Below are 19,784 nucleotides of genomic sequence, written 5' to 3'. Positions count from 1 at the left end.
TACTTTGTGATCTTGTACTACGGGTAGTACCTGTGATAATACAACAGGTACTACAAGTACTGTGGGAGACAACTACTTGTACACTATAATGTAATAAACAATAAATAATAGAAGCTAAATTAATTACATTGACATAAATTTTTATAGTCAGATCTCTGACTTGTGTCATGGTTAGGAGAGCCTGTCTTCGAACAGGTGCCCCAAGACATTAATGTCTAGGGGGCACCTCTTTAAGGTGCCAAATAGCTACAGAAACTATTTATGTCAGTTGGTATAAAATGCCAGCAGACAACTATAAAAAGTTACCTGTGAATATCAATGTCTATGTGATAGAGTAATTGAGACCACAGCATGCGGGCGAATATAGATGAGAAATATCAGAAACAGTCACAGCAACTATGAAGCTGACTGTTGTAGAGCAGGCAACTCTATCAGATGGTATGTAGTAATTATTATACTCTACTAGAAACTCCCCTGTCATACAGCCTACGACCAAAATGATAATGGAAAAAGAAAGGGTACTGCTGGTTGAGAGATGCAATATTAGCAGTCAAATGGCGCTGCAGTGCAATAGGAGAACTGCAATGGTAGCTGCAATGGTAGCCGTAATGTACTGGGTGTTATTACGTACAACAAACACCAATAATGAAAGGAAAAGATGATACAGTCTCCAGAGTTGGGACAGTCTTTAAAACAGGCACCATGTGCGCACCAAATTTTACGTCTTAAAGGGTATATTATCCCAGTCATCACGTTAAGGTGCTATGGGTATATTTCAGTAAACTAGACACATAAACGTGGAATGGGTATATTTCAGTAAACTAGATATATAAACGTAGTATGGGTATATTTCAGTAAACTAGATATATAAACGTGGTATGGGTATATTTCAGTAAACTAGACACATAAACGTGGTATGGGTATATTTCAGTAAACTAGACACATAAACGTGGTATGGGTATATTTCAGTAAACTAGATACATAAACGTGGTATGGGTATATTTCAGTAAACTAAATATATAAACATAGTATGGGTCCACGGGGATCTAGTTTAGCTACACTTTAAGTAGCCAGTTTTCACTACTAGTACCTTTATTTACATTTACCTTTTTTACAAAAAGTTGGTGCTGTTATAGAGCAACAACACAAACCAAAACTTAGGCGAATGATTTCAATACGAGCGTACTGTAGTGGAACTGGGCTGGCTATACTCTAAGTGTTGTCTTTCCTTGCTTATGTTATGTTACGTAGTTTTTGACCTTGACATCGGTGATCATTTTGGGCGCAAGTTAACGCAATAAACTACGAATAAAACCGCAACTCTTCAATTCTACCTTTAGCCAAACGCAATAATACTACATGGTGGCAACGGTGGCAGCGATGACCCAATCCTGCGGAAGGTAATAGAATTCTGTAAACGTGGCTGGCCAGCTTACAAAAGTGAACATCCATCATTTACACCTTATTTTGATCATCAGGGCATCTGACTGTAGATAAGGAAGTGTTGCTCTATGATTGGAGACTTGCGATACCTGGCGGTCTTCAGCTGGAGATGCTCAATCTCGTACACGAGGGCCATCAGGGCATAGCGAAATGTAGAGCGAGAGCAAGGAGAGATATATGGTGGCCAGGTATGAGTGGTGACATAAAAGCAGTAGTTCGTCAATGCAACATCTGCCAACAAGTTCTGCCTACTTCAAGAGAGACACTGGCACCCAGTTCCTTCCCTGATCGCCCATGGGAGAGACTCGGGATGGATCTGTTTGAATTAGACGGGAAGGTCTACCTTCTGATTGTAGACTACTATAGTCGTTGGATTGAGGTTCATGAAACCACGAAGAACCAGACTTCTGCTAACACAGTAGTCATCCTAGACAAAGTCTTTGTAACACATGGGTTCCCAGACTATATCGTATCAGACAAGGGTCCTCAGTTTGCATCACAAAGTTTTGAGCGATATGCAAGAGACAACAATTTTACACTCATTACCTCATTACCCCGCTATCCACGAGCTAACGGTGAGGCTGAACGCGCAGTGGGCACCATGAAACGCCTAATGGTTAAGACAGGGGACATCTCCACAGCTCTGTTGAATTATCGATCAACCCCCCTGGAGAATGGTTCCTTTCCCTCACAGCTTCTGATGACCCGACGCCTCAAAACGCGTATACCGGTCCTTCCGGATCACCTTATGCCTGTTCTTGCCAATCAACAAGAGATTTGCAGCTGGGAGAAGGACAGACGAAAGTATGCAGCGGAGCATTACAATAAACGTCATTGTGCTAAAGACCTTCCAGAGATGAAACCAGGTCAACAGGTATACATCCGGGATCAGAAAGCCACAGGAGTAGTCTTACGACAAGTAGCTCCTCGTTCCTACACTATAACTAATGAAACAGACAACACAGTACGCCGAAACAGATCAGCCCTCATTTCAATGACAGCCCCCTCAGATACTCAGATGATCACACCAGCTAAGCTACAGTGTAGACCAGTGGATATACCGGAAAAGGGGCAAGACATTCAGTCTCCGAACATTAACAGTAGACCGCGACGTGATCGCAAGCCACCGCCATATCTTGTAAAAAAACTACCAACATCCCTCGGATAATCATGACATATGTATCCTATGGTGTACTTTTTTGTACTGAGATAAATCCTACTGATAATCATGTTTGTTGTACCTATATATCCTATCTTTTGCCGTACACACTTTAAGTTGCATTTGTTGCTTGTTTCAAATCCCAGAAGGGGAGATGTAGTGGAACTTGGCTGGCTATACTTTAAGTGTTGTCTTTCCTTGCTTATGTTATGTTACATAGTTTTTGACCTTGACATCGGTGATCATTCTGGGCGCAAGTTAACGCAATAAACTACGAATAAAACCGCAACTCTTCAATTCTACCTTTAGCTAAACGCAATAATACTATGCGTGCCTTTAAAACTGCTGCATCATTATTTATAAACAATTGCGAACTAACGCATAAACGGAAGCAGTGTGTGAAATTATAGTCCGAGATCTTCAATAATCGCGTATGAAAAAACGTTTAAAATGTCATCAATTTTATTTTGTGCGAAAGCTTTCTTGCACCAAAACATGAACGAGCGAGCATTATGCGCCGTTAGGTGGACGAAAGATTGACCATCGCTTTGCAAGCTGCAAACATGATTTCACACCAACATCGGCACTATTAGATATTCAGGTACATGTACATTTATAGACATATATCGCTAGCTAATTAATTGTGGCTCACAAAGCGGCTACTGGTGTTATAATCAGGGGACATTCATTTGGATAAGATAAATTGGTTACTAATTGTGTATGGTCAATCCAATGCATTACCCTCTAGAAGCTTGTGTCGTCTCCATGTTTTCTTTTGAAGATGTTCTTCTTGGTTAGGTACAATTTAATGTTGTGCTGCTATACATGATTATGTACGTAATTGTCTGCTTGTGTCAATATAAATGTTTGTGCAAATAATTTATAGGCTCTGTATTTGTTACTAGTCAAATGATTTCGTCTCCTTTTTACTACCACTGTGACGTTTTATCAACAGTGATAGCTTGTATCAGGTAGTGGGGTGCTACAATGTAATATTTTATATTCTTTAATATTAATCAGAATTCGAGAATAGGTAAACTTTACGCTGTTGATTTAAAAATACAAAAAAGCAATCGGCGCATACCTATCAGGACTTATCCCGCCCAAACCCAGTCAGCCACATCCTGTGCATGGTTACCCAGTTGCAGGCATAGACCTGACATTACGTATTTTTTAAACTAAAGATCCTTTGTAATTGTATCAAATAGTCATGAACCTTAATCTCTATCCAATTACTATTATCAATTACCATGTTTTACTCACAGTGGCATTTGACATGTGATATGATACTACTGTTACTCTCTGGTCTTCTGACTATTGGTACTGCTGTTGGTGCTGCACACAGTCCTAACTATTAGCTATTTACAGCTCTCAGGCTCTTCATGGGCATTGGTGTAGCAGGCACAAGCCTAGGATGAGAGATAATCCTTCCTCAAGGATTATCTCTCATCTCTATTTTTCTTATTAAACATCTGGGTTTTATTAAATTGATCTAATACACACCATGAACAATTTACGGCTAACCATTGTCTATTCGTTGATTGTACTCATATAGCAGGTTGCCCCTGCTCCAACCATGGAGCCACATTTGTTTGTTTTCCTGTTATAACTTGGCTAACTTCTGCACAATGGGTTGGAGCACTCCATACTCAAATTTAAACATTATTGTCAATTTTTTGTGTTGGTTGCATATCACACCACTGGAAAAAACTTGCTCATCGCTACATTGCTTCACAACAAAGTTCAATCCGCCTCACTGATGTGTTTATAAAACTATACATAGCTCCATCACTAGGGGAAGGATTTAGAGTGGGAAAAGGGTGGTTATAAGAATTAATGAAAAATGGGGTATGGGTTTAAACAAGACTATAAAACATGTAACACAAAAAGGGCTAATTGTGAAATAATGGCTGGCGGGCTATGGATCATTTGTTAAAACCCTAGGAAAATGGGCTATGGGTCAAATTCCAAACCTAGGTGTGCACATGGTGCATGTTTTAGAGACTGTCCCACCCCTGGGATACAGTCTAACATTAATAACTCAAACTTCATGGGACCGAGTAAAAGTGTTCAATTTATCAGAGCATTCATGTTATCAGAGCACTGTCACATGTCCATGTATTTATTAATTAGTAGATACATGTACGTATACAAACTATAATATAAATCAAAAGCATGTATGACTTTTTTCAAATTAAATGCTTCTAATGTAAAGTTTAAAATTTTTTTATCAGAAAGTATAGAGATTTTTCTATCACTTGAGATTTGTTTGTTGTTTTATGTGATGTGACTGCCAGGACATTTTCAGATTAAAATTGGCAAAACTTGATCACTGTTGAAATGCTCAAAAAAAGACATCTTTTTCTTTTGAGGGTTTTAACCAAAATCAATTTTGCCGATTTTTCTTGAAGTGTATGCAAAGGTTACTTATTTTTTTCTTGCCTTCAAAGGACCGTCGCTAAGCGTTTGTTTGGTAAAAATGAAATTTTACCAAACCTTTAGAAAATTTGTTGACAAAAAATTTTGCCGATGATGATAATAACGAAGCCTACGAACTACTAAAAGTTAAAGTTTATCTCTATGGCTTGGAATAAAGTGATATTCTAAAGCGATAACAACCATCTCCGTAGACGTTGAGCAAAAAACTGTTCGAGTTAACGAAGTTGATGTCGAGCTGTATGAAGCAATTTATCGTTGCGTGGAAACGGACCAAACAAAACCGTTCGAGTTAACCATGTGTTTGAGCTATCCGAGGGCGAGTTATCCATGTTTGACTATGTTTATATCTCTCCCCTGCGATAAGAGAAATGCAACATTAGAAGTAAAATGTCAAGCTGCTGTGTAATATACAGTTTGAAAGTTTGTTGTGTTGAATGTAGAATGATTTTGACAGCGATCTGTAAAAAAAGCAAGCATTAGCATTCACGTGTGTCTGGAAGTTTTCTGCAAACTGGAGCAAAATAAAGAAATGTTCTTGTCATAAAGGGGCATTGTAGTTGGGCCCTAGCTTGTACATAAGATGTAAAGAAATTTGGCTAATGTTCTAGATAATTTAATGGAACCTTTGGTCATTGGACAAAGAAACGTAGGCTGATAAACTGTGTACCACATTTTCGTACCTGTAAATCGGTCTACGATCTGCGCCTCAAACGGTCTACATTTATTACAGAAACCTTTGGCAATTGAACGATGCCATAGACTGGTAAAATGTGCACGTTTTTCTCATGAAATGTGCAGGGCTTTATGGTTCTACTTTCTGCCGCATGGCTTTATAGGCGTTTTGTTGGCCAGTCTTAATTTTGATTAAAAAGGCTTGTCAGGTTTTAATGGCAATATTAGGCCGAATTAATTATTCTAGTTATGTATAATCCGATCAGATGGGTAAGTTTTAAGATATTGTCCACATTTTTCAAAGATTTGGTAACATATTTAAATAGGTTTACCGTATATGTGTTTTGTATCATTGTTATACTTAAACGACTCCACAAAAAAATGGTTAAATTTTGAGGGGATATCGGCACAAGGGTATGGGTATGGCCGTTGATGAATACTTTTTGGGAATTGTATGCACATATGCATTCATGATAACGCTCCTAAACAATTGCTTCACTTGTGTTTGGTCGTGGGATTACTATTATACTATTATAGGCCTATTATACTCTTCACCGAAGATTTTCTCCCAAGAGCACACAGCTCTACGAGAACAGCTCATATATGAAGCAATGGAAGGAGAGGGTGAATTTTTGAAGTGCCCATTAGCTAAAGAAACTTTTCCTGTCAGCTGGTATAAAATGTCAGCCGGCAACTATGAAAAGCTACACGTGAATATCAATGTCTATGCAATAGAACAATTGACACCACAGCATGCCGGAGAATATAGATGTCAAATATCAGAAACCATCGCATCAGATATGAAGCTGACTTTGTTAACGCAGACAACTCCATCAAATGGTATGTAGTGAGTAGACAACTCAACCACATGATACGTAGTGAGTAGACAACTCCTCCATACAGTACATGACATGAAGTAAGTAAACAACTCTATCAGATGGCATATAGTGAGTACACAGTTCCATTAGATGGTATGAAGTGAGTGGCTCATCTATATAAACCTTGAAGTTTGTTGTTGTTTTTCTGTTCAACTATAGCGATTAAAATATAGAAATGAAAGGTGTCCTTTAAACTGGATTTTAACTCATGAAGATGGCAACTGCAGGGTTATGAACAATTGCGCCTAACCATAAGGCTACAACTTTCTTACTATTCCATCGCTTTTACCAAATTCTGTCTAACCTTTTCGTAAAAGGCTCTTTAAATTATTTAAAAAGTGCACTCACGGGTTACAATGCACTTGTTAAAAGATTGTTTTGCTTTACTCTATGAAACACGATACTATTTCGCTATTTTGCCACATGAGGGCAAAAAGTTCTTGTCACTAGCAAATATTATCAGTTCAAAAATATGATCCACAATGACTCTAATTACTAACTCTAACTACTAAATTGTGTGTTGAACACGTAGTTTTACGACATTTTAGATCTATAATAAACAGTGTAGTTACAGAAAACTTGAATTTATGAAATATCTACATTTGTAGAGCAAGTCAGATAGAATATCTGTGTTTTTTGTACGCTGCAGTGTCATGTAAACAAACATAAACAAACATGTAAAGCAGGTGTGATATATAAAGCAGGTGTGATATGTAAAGCAGGTGTGATATATAAAGCAGGTGTGATAAGTAAAGCAGGTGTGATATGTAAAGCAGGTAAGATAAGTAAAGCAGGTGTGATATGAAAAGCAGATGTGAAAGTAAAACAGATATAATATCTAACGCATGTGTGATATGTAAAGCAGTTGTGATATGTAAAGCAGGTGTGATATGTAAAACAGGTGTGATATATAAAGCAGGTGTGATATATAAAGCGGGTGTGATGTGTAAAGCGGGTGTGATATATAAAGCAGGTGTGATATATAAAACAGGTGTGATATGTCAATCAGGTGTGATATGTAAAGCAGGTGTGATATGTAAAACAGGTGTGATAGGTAAATCAGGTAACATATGTAAATCAGATGTAATATGAAGTGAACTTTCTTGCTCTAGACAGTTTAATGTAAACCCTCTAAATGCAGTTTCATAATGGCATTATGCAAAATCAGAAAAGACAAAGCTTTCTGTCAGGCTTGCAGAAAGTCCTCAAGAAATAAAGCATGCGCGGTTGGTGCTTGCAATCTGCAAGGTAACTTCTTTCTCAAGGTCTTTTCTATCACTCTTTCTCTTTCACTCTTTTTATCACTCTTTATCTTTCACCCTTCTTCTCTCTTTCCCTCTATTTCCTCCTTTTTCTTCTTGTACTTTCTCTGTCTCCCTCTTCCTTCTCTTTCTTCCTCTTACTCGCTTTTTGTCATAATTGCTATTTTTCAGCTCTCAGTCCCACACTTTGCCTGTATCTATCACTTTCCATCTTTCTCTCACTTTCTCCCACATTTTTCAAGGGAAAATGTTTTGTTGTATAAACCTGTCTGTCGAACTTATTCTAGAGCCCCGATGGAGAAGGTACTGGACTGGTAATCTATTCCTAAAATACTTGTGGAAGGAATCAATCATACTAATTTTTAGATAGTTCTATCATTAATTAAGTTGTATTATTATTGTTAATAAAAATCAACACAATTACTCAGTGAGTCAGATATTCCAAATTCAAGATGGTAGACACTTGAGTCACAAGAAACAATTTGTTGTTGCTGATGCTTGTTCTAAACTTCTTCAGGAGGCTGCAGTGCTATTTCTGTCTGATTTATTAATTCTACTGACTGACTTACACTGCCATTATTAGATTATTACATCAATCAGGAACAAGGCATCATAGCCCATTACATCAATTAGTGCAGTGCATAGCCTTAACCCTTCAGTTTTTACCTATCACTGAATCGTTTTCTAAATAGACACCCGTAATGTTTCCATACTAACTCACATATCGGCTCCGTAGCTTTCGTGCATGTGTTATCCTAAGATGTTTTTGAGTTGCGTAGAAGCATTGCAGTACAATTGCTCTCACTACCTAGTAGCTCTACTAACCTTCAGAGTTCTCTATTCAATGGCAACAACAGACTGGAGTTGAGTAGGATTGGGTAAGAACTAGACAAGAAGAAATGGAGTCTAGCTATTTATGGCAGTTTAGCCTTGCTTATACACTGATTGGTAAGTTATACAATGTTTCTCTGAAGGTCAGAGGTGATCTAGCAATAGCTCCATGTAGGTAACATGCCTTTCATAGTATATATCCCCTGCTACAGGTAGGATTATATTGACTACACTGTATCAGTAGCACAAGTAGTGTAACACAATACTCAGAGAGGTTGGTTTACAGATAGCTATTCTAATGTATGGTCATCTTAATTAGTCTCTGGTGGTGACCTTGACACGGCGGCATAAACTGAGGTGCTGATTAAGGCACAGATTCATGCATGAAGCTGGTTCTAGAAAACAATGCTGCTATTTGTTAAAAGTGGTTAAATCTCATAAGCTAATTATGGAGGTGATGAGCACATTTTTCACCTTTTTATAAATTATTAAAGGATATGATCTTGCTAATCTTTTTGAGTGTACCATGAAATATTTTTGAGCGAAACATAATTACAAGATGGAAATTTGGGGAAAAACCAGTTCTTCATATATCATTAACATATTAGAGAAGAAATGATGAGTGCGTGGTTTGATTGAATATTCTCCAAGAGAATCAAAAACTGCTTTGTGCCTCTGTTGTAATTCATGAGAGACAGTAGGTACACTACTATCTAAAGCATTAGATAATGTTTCACAATGTAAGATTACTAACTATATAAGATGCGTTGTTCAACGATCAAGCTAGTCGAAGGTAAATAATCTTACACACTTGATCAATGGTTGTAGCCGCTTGGTGCTGATGTGATCTATTTGTGAGTCACAACCTTTTACAAACTATCTATCACATGATTTTCTCATGACATTGATAGAGTATGTGTCTGATGCCTATGCAAGAGTTTGATATGAGATGATCAGAGACTAGGCTTGAAAGATCCTGCAAAAATTATTATCAAAATAACCTTTCGGTGTCAGCTGATTAAAGTGATGTCATTCAGTGTCTGCTGAGCACTGCTGATGGTGTTGTGTACACCCTAGCCTGTCTTGACAAACTGTTGTTTTTGCGGAGTTGTCCCCCGTCGAGCGGGCGAGCAACACAACAGCTTGTCACAAAACGTGCTGCGCCTGATGCATCAGCTGCACTTATTGGGAGTTGTTCTCTTCCATCTATGCGGCTCGGTTGCGATGTTATGTCGGTTGCTCCATTGGTAATCATAACGAATTGGCACAAAAATTTATGTAGAAAAAAAAATACGATTACGTTTAACCAGCGACCAGTCTCGACGGTAAACTTTAGTAGAACTTGAGAACTTAGGCAACAACAGCGACTAAACATGTCGTTATTTGTGTGCCCTGTCAGTTTTATTTCTATTTTTGTATAAGTCAGTTTTATTTGTTCTTATGGATTTTATTTTCAATTTATTTTGTTCTCAAGTTCTACTAAAGTTTACAACAAAGACTGGTCTTTGGTTAAACGTTGTAATCTTATTTTTTTCTACATAAATTTTTGCGCGAAATCCATTATGATTACCAATGGAGCGACCGCCATAACATCGCAGCCAAGCCGCATAGACGGAAGAGAACAACTCCCTTTCAGTGCAGCTGATGCATCAGGTGCAGTACGTCTTGTGACAAGCTGTTGCGTTGCTCGCCCGCTCGACGGGGGAACAACTCCACAAAAACAACAGTTTGTCAAAACAGGCTATGTACACCCAAACTCACTTCACTATACCTCTGTTTCAATTTGGTACATATTTGACGGTTTTGAGGAAATAGAATGAATGCAGCCAGGAGCTGGTTTATGTATATTTTATCTGAATACACCAGTTCTGCTTTCTATTCTCTGTCACAAAGATTTAGTCAGAACATCTCTGTACCAGACTGACCTAAAATCCAACCAATAACTCGGTGTAAAGAGGTGGTGCATTCCTTTTGTACTTTTGGTTATGTTCAAAATGTCTGTAAACACACTGATGACTTCTCTGTAACCTTCAGACATAAGGGTGATGTTTGCCATTTGTTGTCACATTGGAATTATCGGACCTTGAAGTTCCAGCTATCAAGTCATGGAAGTTATAGCTAGAGCGAGAATGATATTTATTTGCCTTTTTTATATGATCTCATTCTTTGAAACTTAATGTAATATTTTTTAATAATTTGTTCTGTATCAAGATAACAATTGTTTATTTTGAAGTTTAGTCTTTTACTTGTACAAACAATTTTTGTTTATTACAAGGAATGTCAGCAGCTGCTCCCTTCTCAACTGGTACAAGTATGACTGATATCAACACAAGTGTTGAAAAAAAACACACTACAGAACCATCATATTTCTCACCAGCAGTCCTTCTAAATAAAGATGCCTTAGTTGTAAGAAAAGACAACTCACCAGCCTTTCCTACTGCTGCACGTACGAAGTCTGCCACCATCTTTCCTCTCACATCTACAACTACCTCTGCTGACCCTTCTAGCAACTACTTGGCAGACAGTTATGTTTCCCATAAAGCATCTACTAGTGTAAGCCTATTAGACTCTTCACCAAAGATTTTCCCTCAAGAGTACACAACTCTACAAGAGCCACTCAGTTTTGAAGCAATGGAAGGAGAGGGTGTCTCTTTAAAGTGCCCAATAGCTAAGGAAGCTCTTCCTGTCAGCTGGTATAAAATGTCAGCCGGCAACTATGAAAAGCTACACGTGAATATCAATGTTTATGTGATAGAGAAATTGAGACCACAGCATGCCGGAGAATATAGATGTCAAATATCAGAAACCGTCACAGCAGATATGAGACTGGCTGTGTTGGAGCAGACAACTCCATCAAATGGTATGTAGCGAGTGGCCCATTTTATAAATAGAAAACTAATCAACTGATTTAAAGCCGGTTTTATGTAGCCTAATTGTTAAAGTGACATTACCAAGGGCTTATACTGAGGTGACAATTGCTCAACTGCTGAAGACTATCGCAGTGATACAATGTTGTAAGAACCTGCGTTTACCTGCCAAGCTTCACAAAAACCTTTTGGCTGATAAGTAGTATAAATCAAGTACATTAGCAGGCTGCTAGTGAGTAGATGAGTTATGACGAGTTATTTGTACGTATTTCCAGACTTGTTATGGTAACTGACAACATAAGATTAGATTGTTCATATTTGATTTGGCTAGAAATTTTCCCTGACAATGCTCTCTCTCTCACAACCGGTCATCTCAACAGTGATTGTCTTAAGGTTTGGACTTTTGCACTGACTTCCATGCAGCTTTATTTTCTGCCTTTTAATGTCATCTGTTTAGGTTCACATGCAGTTCTCTCAATTGCATGTTACTCTTAGCTACATCTTACATTACTGTTGGCTTGGTTTGTACATTTGTTCTATGGCTATATCTAAACTAGTATTAAAGCTTGGGTAATCCCAAAGTCTGGCACTGAGAACAATCAAAGTGAATCATATTATTATACCAGCTTACGGGAGCATCATGGTCATTGCTAATATGAGTTGACAGCTCACAAAAGGAGTTAACAACGTATTAGGTGTAACTGCTCTGAGTGGGGGTGTATCTCATTGAGCAGCACTTGCCTATCAGTGTCATAATAAGGTTGATGCAGGAGCTTTTCATCTCTCTGACCAGTTTGAAGCTATCTTTCCCAGTTGTTTTTCTGGTTGTGAATTAAGACAAAATTTGCTAATGCTGAAAAAAAAGCTTTTCATGTTATAAGAGATCGAGTTGGCTCTCTAGAAGGCTAGCATGGGACTACACCAGTAGGTTTTCATACAAACTAGAACCACACCAGTAGGGTTCTATACAACTTGGGACTACACCAGTAGGGTGCTATACGACCTGGGACTACACCAGTAGGTTTATATACAACCCGGGACTACACCGCTAGGTTTATATACAACCTGGGACACCAGTAGGTTATCAGCTCCTACAAGTTATTCATGAAAGCGATTATACCCACAATCTCATCAATAATACCTGTAATATAAAAATGTTTCTGACTGTTGCTCTAGACTGGCTGAAACAAGGAACTGGACTGCCTAGATACAGTGGAATAGCTATAGGCATCGGCATCTGTCTTGCCCTTTTTCTTCTCTCTGGTGGTTCTGTCTTCCTTCTCAACTTCACAAGCAAGGGAGGCCTTGGCATTTACCAAAACTCTGTTTGTTTTTGCCTGCAAAAGAATGAAACTTCTCCACAAACCAGACTGTCGGAACGTAGTGGGAGTGTCAGAAGCAGCAACCTAAAGGTGCTGCCTTTGCAGCGTATGAACACTATTCACGATACATGACATTACTTCTGTTTTATTGAATTTTTATTTGCATTTGTCTATAAGACATTAGCTGATGAGAGTTGGTTACCATGGAAATGTCATTCAAAGTATGTTCTATTGAATTTGTATGGAGTTTGTATAGATACATGTCACTTTTATGTATCACCATTGCTATCATTGACATTATTTTTAATAATAATGTTATTATTATTGATATATAGTTAACCAGCCTGATATTGCTCAGCTCCCCCCTCTCTTCATTACATGTTTCAAGTTTGCTTGTTTGACTTTTATGTACCTTAATGTCGAGCTGCCGGAGATGCTCTGCAATGCAGGTGAAAGCCAGGAAGTATTGAAGATGTGGTAGCAAGTTTTTTAGTAAGTTATACTGCAGATAGCCGGTACTAAGGGCACCAGGCTCTGCAATTTGTCCCCATATCATTTGAGAGATTCTTGTGTTAGGATGAGCATAGATGTATGTTTAGTAAAGGGATGACAAATCCTCACAGATATAATTTTGATGTAGGGTAAAGAACAGCAGGGTCACGAGATGCTAGTTCCACATTTACTCAAGTTCTGTAGTGAGAAACCTTTCTGTCACGAGTTAATAAAAGGTGCCACTTTATCTTTTGTGATGCACATTGCTGGTATGAGTGCTACTGTCAGTCAATAACTGGTATGAGTGCTACTGTCAGTCAATAACTGGTATGAGTGCTACTGTCAGTCAATAACTGGTATGAGTGATCAGAAATTCCTGTTAAGGTTACTTGTGGGCAATTAAGAGAAGGTTAAGGTAGTGTGGTAAAAACAGCTATCGGCAGCAGAACCTCTGGAGGTCAAGAACGAACAGGAAAGAGATTCTAATCTACAGCGTTTTCGTGATGGCAGCGATTAACTGTTCGTTTTTGAGCTACAACACAACAGAGTAAGACATGGTGAATCCTTTGATACCAAATAACTGTAATGTGAATTTTGTTGCAAGTCAACCTTTAAAGAGGATTTATCCTACCTAAACTTGTTTTTTTTCTATCATTAGCTTTTCATTTTAGACGAATTCAAGGGGTGGCACTAAATGAATTCAAGAGGTGGCATTAAATGAATTCAAGAGGTGGCACTACTCAAATCTAAGGAATGGCACCATACAATTTTAAGGGATGGCACCATACAATTTTATGGAGTGGCATCATACTATTTCATGGAGTGGCATCATACGATTTCATGGGTTGGCACCACATAAATTCAAGGAATGGTATTATACGATTTCAAGGGGGTGGTACAATACGATTTTAAGGGATCATACAATACGATTTCAAGGAATGGTGCAATACGATTTCAAGGGGTGGCACCACTCAAATCCAAAAGGTATTTGTATTTCATTAGCAATGCTAAGCCAGAGAAACTCAGCTTAGCGATGAGACAAGGGTGTTGAGCAGCAACAGAAGAATATATTTAGTGATAGTCAAGGTTCCATATAACGATGTGACGTATCAGATGACTATCCAAGGCTGTTACAAAACAAGGCTATTTCTTACAAATTGGTTACACTTTGTTGAATTTATCAGCTATTTCACAACAGGAACAGCTGTTACACGTTGTTAACAACCAAAAACAGCTACCTATCTACACAATTGCTTACGAAACAGGTTGATAAAACCTTGCTGTCATCCCTCGTCTAGCTTGTGCTCTTGAAAAGGCTTGAAAGGCTTCAGAAGCAGCCTTGCAGGACAATAGTTTATTGTGATGCAAATCAGATAATAATGTAGATGTTTTAGGAGGTGTATAGCCAATCCTGCTGACTTATCCTCATCAGTATGCTGAACTCTTTCAGAAGATGTCTTATTACATAGTGATTAGCATATTGCATGACAGGAATGCTCGCCAACCTGTGAATACGTCCGTATCAGTCGGTAGATGTCTCTCAGTTTCTGCGAGACCTGCTCAATGATCCTAAACATCGTTTGAAATTCTGTCGACAACCATTCCTCATTATATTTATCTTTGTTCTTTTTCATATTTCTCCATTAAGTTCTCTTCATCTGTGAAACCGCTGCCTTTTCCGCAGCAGCAAGTGGAAACCATTCGTTGAATAAACTTGATAAATTATTAATGTAACAGGAGCTGAGGCTATACATGAACTCCTGAGATTTGTTCACATATCTTTGTATAACTGGAGTGTATCTCGGAAAACCTAGAGTTCTGCACGTGACCACAGGCTATGTAGCTGCGATCAATTATGCGTAAGGTAAATTCTACTTGGCATACTGCCAACCGCAAGCATTCCGCGGATGGTACATTCAGTGCTGATACGGCAAAGACCTTCCGAATGCTTTTGCTCTTTGTTGCTATGGCAACAGAAATCCACTTCTAATACAAATCTATGACAAAGCTTTGGGTTCCACAGTTTTATTTGAAATAGCTTGAGAGATGACATCGCAAGTCTTTGGCTGTTTCTTTTTTTTTCTTACAGGAGTTTCAAGTTACGCCACAGGACCCCCGGAGTCAGCTTGTCAAGATGCGGTACCACGGCACACACCGCACCAGAAAGCTAATGAAACCTGCCCTTTTTTAGTAGATTTCACGGCGTTTGAACCGGGGATACCCCAGCTATGTAAGTTTATATTTCATTATAATACTTCACCACAGACAGCTAATCGTTTTGAAGACAAGAGCATAGTTTTTATCATTCGTTAAACACAGGTTTGCATCTGAGTAGGAAAGCATGATGATTTTAAGGGATAATGTTGTCAAATTAATACATAGTGACATGATATGTAATATTATCTTATATGATATACATATATTATTATATATGATATATTATAATAAAGTGTATATGATATATATAATATGAAATCTGTTTTACTAGCAAGTTATTTATGATGTTGTGATCTGTACTGTATAGAAGGCTAAGGAAAGTCTAATTATCACTTAATGGAAGAATTGCCAATCTATCAGTCGCGGTAAATTATTTTCTATGACAAGTAATTATATAATATAGCTATTAATTATTATAATAATAAGTAATTATTACAATTAATTTAGCTGATTAGAAATTATGTTAAATGTAAACATTTAAAGATGCTATAAGTATATATGTAAATTATATATTGCAAGTGTATATTGGAAAACACATATGCTATGTTATGTAGAATGTTTGCATATTTTGTGTTACATATGTACACTATGGGCTACATATGTCTCCTATCCTTTGCATATATATGCTATGTATTACTCATATATATTATATATTTACACTATATATTACTTATACCCATTATTCACTGCATGGGCATGTTATTTACTAATTAACTACCTATGTTTGCTGGATATCACATATGTAAAATATATATTAAAAATGTAATATTATTATTGGTATAAATATACCGATAAATGTATCGGTATATAGATATACCAGTTTATATACCGGTATACGTATATATACTGGTATATATATATACGCATATCATAATTATATAATATATGGTATATATATATACTGGTATATATATAATTATTATATAATTATAATATATGTTAATATATTATATTAAATCTCTTTATATAATATATAAAGAGATTTAATATATATAAACGAAATCTCTTTTTTTCATGGTTTGCAGTATGTATTGACTCAAATGACTTGGTGAGAGATTTGACAGCCACTCTTGTATCCTCGAGTCTGGTACATGTAGGCACAACAATCATTACATATGTCTGTACATATGTCTGTACATATGTCTGTCTAATGCCTGTACATATGTCTGTACATATGTCTGTACATATGTCTGTCTAATGCCTGTACATATGTCTGTACATATGTTTGTACATATGTACAGACGTATGTACAGACGTATGTACAGATGTATGTACAGGCATATGTACAGACATATGTACAGATGTATGTACAGGCAAATGTACAGACATATGTACAGACATATGTCTGTACAGATGTATGTACATATGTCTGTCTATATGCCTGTACATATGTCTGTACATATGTTTGTACATGTGTACAGACGTATGTACAGACGTATGTACAGACGTATGTACAGACGTATGTACAGATGTATGTACAGATGTATGTACAGGCGTATGTACAAACGTATGTACAGATGTATGTACAGACGTATGTACAGATGTATGTACAGATGTATGTACAGATGTATGTACAGACGTATGTACAGATGTATGTGCAGATGTATGTACAGACGTATGTACAGACATATTTTCATGCAATGCTTCAGCCTTTCTTTCAGTCTACTTGATAAAAGTTTGTGTTTTAGTGAATATTACCTCATGGTCAGGGCAAGACACATTCAAAGGCTATCAACTTACCATATTTGCTCAGAACAGAATGGCAGTTGGAACCTTTGGTACAAATGAAAGGACTATTTGCCAGGGCGCAGCTGCAACTCACAGGGAAGGACGAAGCAAGCTGCATGCTCCAGTAATGTGGACACCCCCGAGGGACTCTAGTGGGCAACTTTACTATATATGGTTAGAGTGATTAACAACTCGAAAGCTGCCAGATGGTTCATAGAGTTATGTTTAGTCACGGTTTGGAGAGATAACCCAATTATACTGTTGTATATGTTGCGGTGCAAGAGAGTTCACCAGAAACTATACCCATCAACAAAAAACTGGTTGTTTTGTTTGAAAATTTTTCATCAAGAAATGTAACAAATATTTTTTGTTTCAGGTTGACTGTTGTGCAAAACTACTCCTCCTTTTGGGTAGACTGTGATCCCATTATATTCCCAGCCTCAGATGCCATTGACTTCTTCTTAACATCCAGTACACAAAGTTCAATCGCGTACTCAACGTATAGTGAGGAAAACTCAAGCATAGAGAGCTCATTGACCAAACTCACTACAGAAGGGTACAAGTTAAGAGATGGCTTGTTGAAAGGTTTGTTTTCATTATGGAATATCCTGGAATATCATGGAATAGCATGGAATATTTAAAAGGCTGTTGGTGACTTGGTGTGGAATACTCATTTGTGCTCGCCTCATTGATTCTGTTAAGATGTTCATTGTTGTTGCTGCTATTGTCATGCCTGATCTGTTCTCTCCACGCAACCATCCGCAGTGAGATCAGATCTTAGACTAGACAGTAGAACTACTCACTGATGTAATGACTTATCAGATGTATTGAATAATTTGACTAGCTTCAAACAGTAATTTGGTCAAACATAGCAAACATACATGTACTTAATAAAACACAAAAAGTTTGTTAAAAAATTTTAAATGAGTTTTTAAGAAATGCATGACATCCATTTTAATGTACTATTTCCAGGCTACCTTTTTCACTTGAACAGTATGAACTGTATGCAAAACACAGACAAACTTTGCTCAGGTTTATGCTCATTGTTTTAAATACTAATATAATAAATATAGTTTAAATATATGATTCTACTACTCCCTCAAAAACAAGACTTTTTCATTTATATTTTAAACCAATAACTTTGAACCTGTCGTTATGATAGTAATTTGTATGTAAATCAATGAAGCCGTATATATACATATCTCAAAACATGTATGACTTGAGATATGTAGATATACATATCTCAAAACATGTAGGACTTGAGATATGTATATATACATATCTCAAAACATGTATGACTTGAGATAAGTATATATACATAAATATCTCAAAACTTGTATGACTTGAGATATGTATATATATACATATCTCAAAACATGTATGACTTGAGATATGTATATATATATACATATCTCAAAACATGTTTGACTTAAAACAGACTTTAACAAGTAATCAGGTGTGAATCTGCCATTAAACTCTGCAAACAAGTCAGCTAATAGTATCATATTTAGCGCTAGGTGAAAAGCAGTACCAGATACGGCTGGACTGAGCGTGAATAATTATATTCCCATTACTTTTTTTTGCAATACTAGTTTCTTTGCAGATCACATGAAAACTCAACCTACCGTATTGAAAGATGAAGCAACACCTAAGGAAGGCCTGCAGGTGTCAAGTAATGCCTGTTTTAGAAGCAGTGAAATAGCTATTCAAATCGCTGGCTTAATTTTTTGGGTTTTTACTCTCTGTTTCTTTTAACAGTATTTTAGTGTTGTACTCAAGGTGACAGGTTTCTGGTTCAGTAAGGTTAAAATTTAAACTTACTAATAACCTGTCATCACTAAGGTCACGGGGTTTAGTCATGAAATTCCTGCAACTTGTTGCGAGATATTTGCTTATCTGTTTACAAAGAATAATTGAGTAATTTATCATGTTGTTGTGCAAACTTTTGCATTTTGATTGTTGTAATGTTTGTCTTTGTGTTATCTCACTTCCAACTTACCAATAAACAAAAAACATTTATAAACAACTTCAAGTGTTTGTCTCAATCTCAACTACGTAAAGCTTATACGTACCTATCTGGCTCGTACTAAGAATAATTATCTATTTTTGCTGAGCTCAGCAAACAACTTTGTATTGTTTAAGATGGTTTGAGCTTTGCCAGTATGCCAAACTGATCTTCTTACATGCCGTTAGTTTGTTAGAGCAATGATATAAAGCCCCCACAGGGGGCTGATGTACAGGGGCTGTATATCATTGGTTAGAGAAAGGCTATTACCTTTCAAACTGATCTCTTTTGTTCGTTGTCTGAAGTTTAAATTTTGGTTTTCTTGGAGCCAATATAGTCGAGTAGCTTTCAGTAAAAGATTCGAGCCGTCATAATCCTGCAGCTGTTAACTATGCTATCATGAGTGCAGTTGTTAGTGATTTATTTGGCAAGAAAGGACGGCAAAGCTACCGATAACCTAAGAGTTGCG

At 37.2% G+C, this 19,784-nt stretch overlaps 2 protein-coding genes across 2 annotated transcripts; both read left to right on the top strand.

Moving 5' to 3' along the window:
• Positions 1–8,663: 8,663 nt before the first annotated feature.
• LOC137395047 (uncharacterized) lies at positions 8,664–13,069 on the top strand. The gene is made up of 3 exons (XM_068081834.1): positions 8,664–8,801; positions 10,960–11,544; positions 12,728–13,069. Exons 1-3 carry the CDS (start codon positions 8,753–8,755, stop codon positions 13,003–13,005), a joined length of 912 nt encoding a protein of 303 aa, XP_067937935.1. The 5' UTR covers positions 8,664–8,752; the 3' UTR covers positions 13,006–13,069.
• A 2,341-nt stretch (positions 13,070–15,410) lies between these two features.
• On the top strand, positions 15,411–19,152 carry LOC137395111 (putative defense protein 1). Its single transcript, XM_068081910.1, has 4 exons — positions 15,411–15,595; positions 17,271–17,484; positions 17,687–17,895; positions 18,914–19,152. The coding sequence occupies exons 1-4, from the start codon at positions 15,412–15,414 to the stop codon at positions 19,063–19,065; spliced, it is 759 nt and encodes a 252-aa protein (XP_067938011.1). The 5' UTR covers position 15,411; the 3' UTR covers positions 19,066–19,152.
• Positions 19,153–19,784: the final 632 nt, after the last annotated feature.

Source organism: Watersipora subatra, chromosome 4 (genome assembly GCF_963576615.1).
Source record: "Watersipora subatra chromosome 4, tzWatSuba1.1, whole genome shotgun sequence".
Taxonomy (NCBI): Eukaryota; Metazoa; Bryozoa; class Gymnolaemata; order Cheilostomatida; family Watersiporidae; genus Watersipora; species Watersipora subatra.
Note: the sequence above shows the minus strand (reverse complement) of the source record. Positions and strands in the feature narration are given on the sequence as shown.

What these genes read in the sequence shown, in the direction of transcription:
- LOC137395047 (XM_068081834.1), top strand. Translation starts at nt 8,753, where the DNA reads ATGGAGTCTAGCTATTTATGGCAGTTTAGCCTTGCTTATACACTGATT. An exon ending in CCTTGCTTATACACTGATTG is followed by an intron (nt 8,802 to 10,959) that starts GTAAGTTATACA and finishes GTTTATTACAAG; the next exon opens with GAATGTCAGCAGCTGCTCCC. An exon ending in GCAGACAACTCCATCAAATG is followed by an intron (nt 11,545 to 12,727) that starts GTATGTAGCGAG and finishes CTGTTGCTCTAG; the next exon opens with ACTGGCTGAAACAAGGAACT.
- LOC137395111 (XM_068081910.1), top strand. Translation starts at nt 15,412, where the DNA reads ATGACATCGCAAGTCTTTGGCTGTTTCTTTTTTTTTCTTACAGGAGTT. An exon ending in ACCGGGGATACCCCAGCTAT is followed by an intron (nt 15,596 to 17,270) that starts GTAAGTTTATAT and finishes TTTGTGTTTTAG; the next exon opens with TGAATATTACCTCATGGTCA. An exon ending in GGGCAACTTTACTATATATG is followed by an intron (nt 17,485 to 17,686) that starts GTTAGAGTGATT and finishes TTTTTGTTTCAG; the next exon opens with GTTGACTGTTGTGCAAAACT.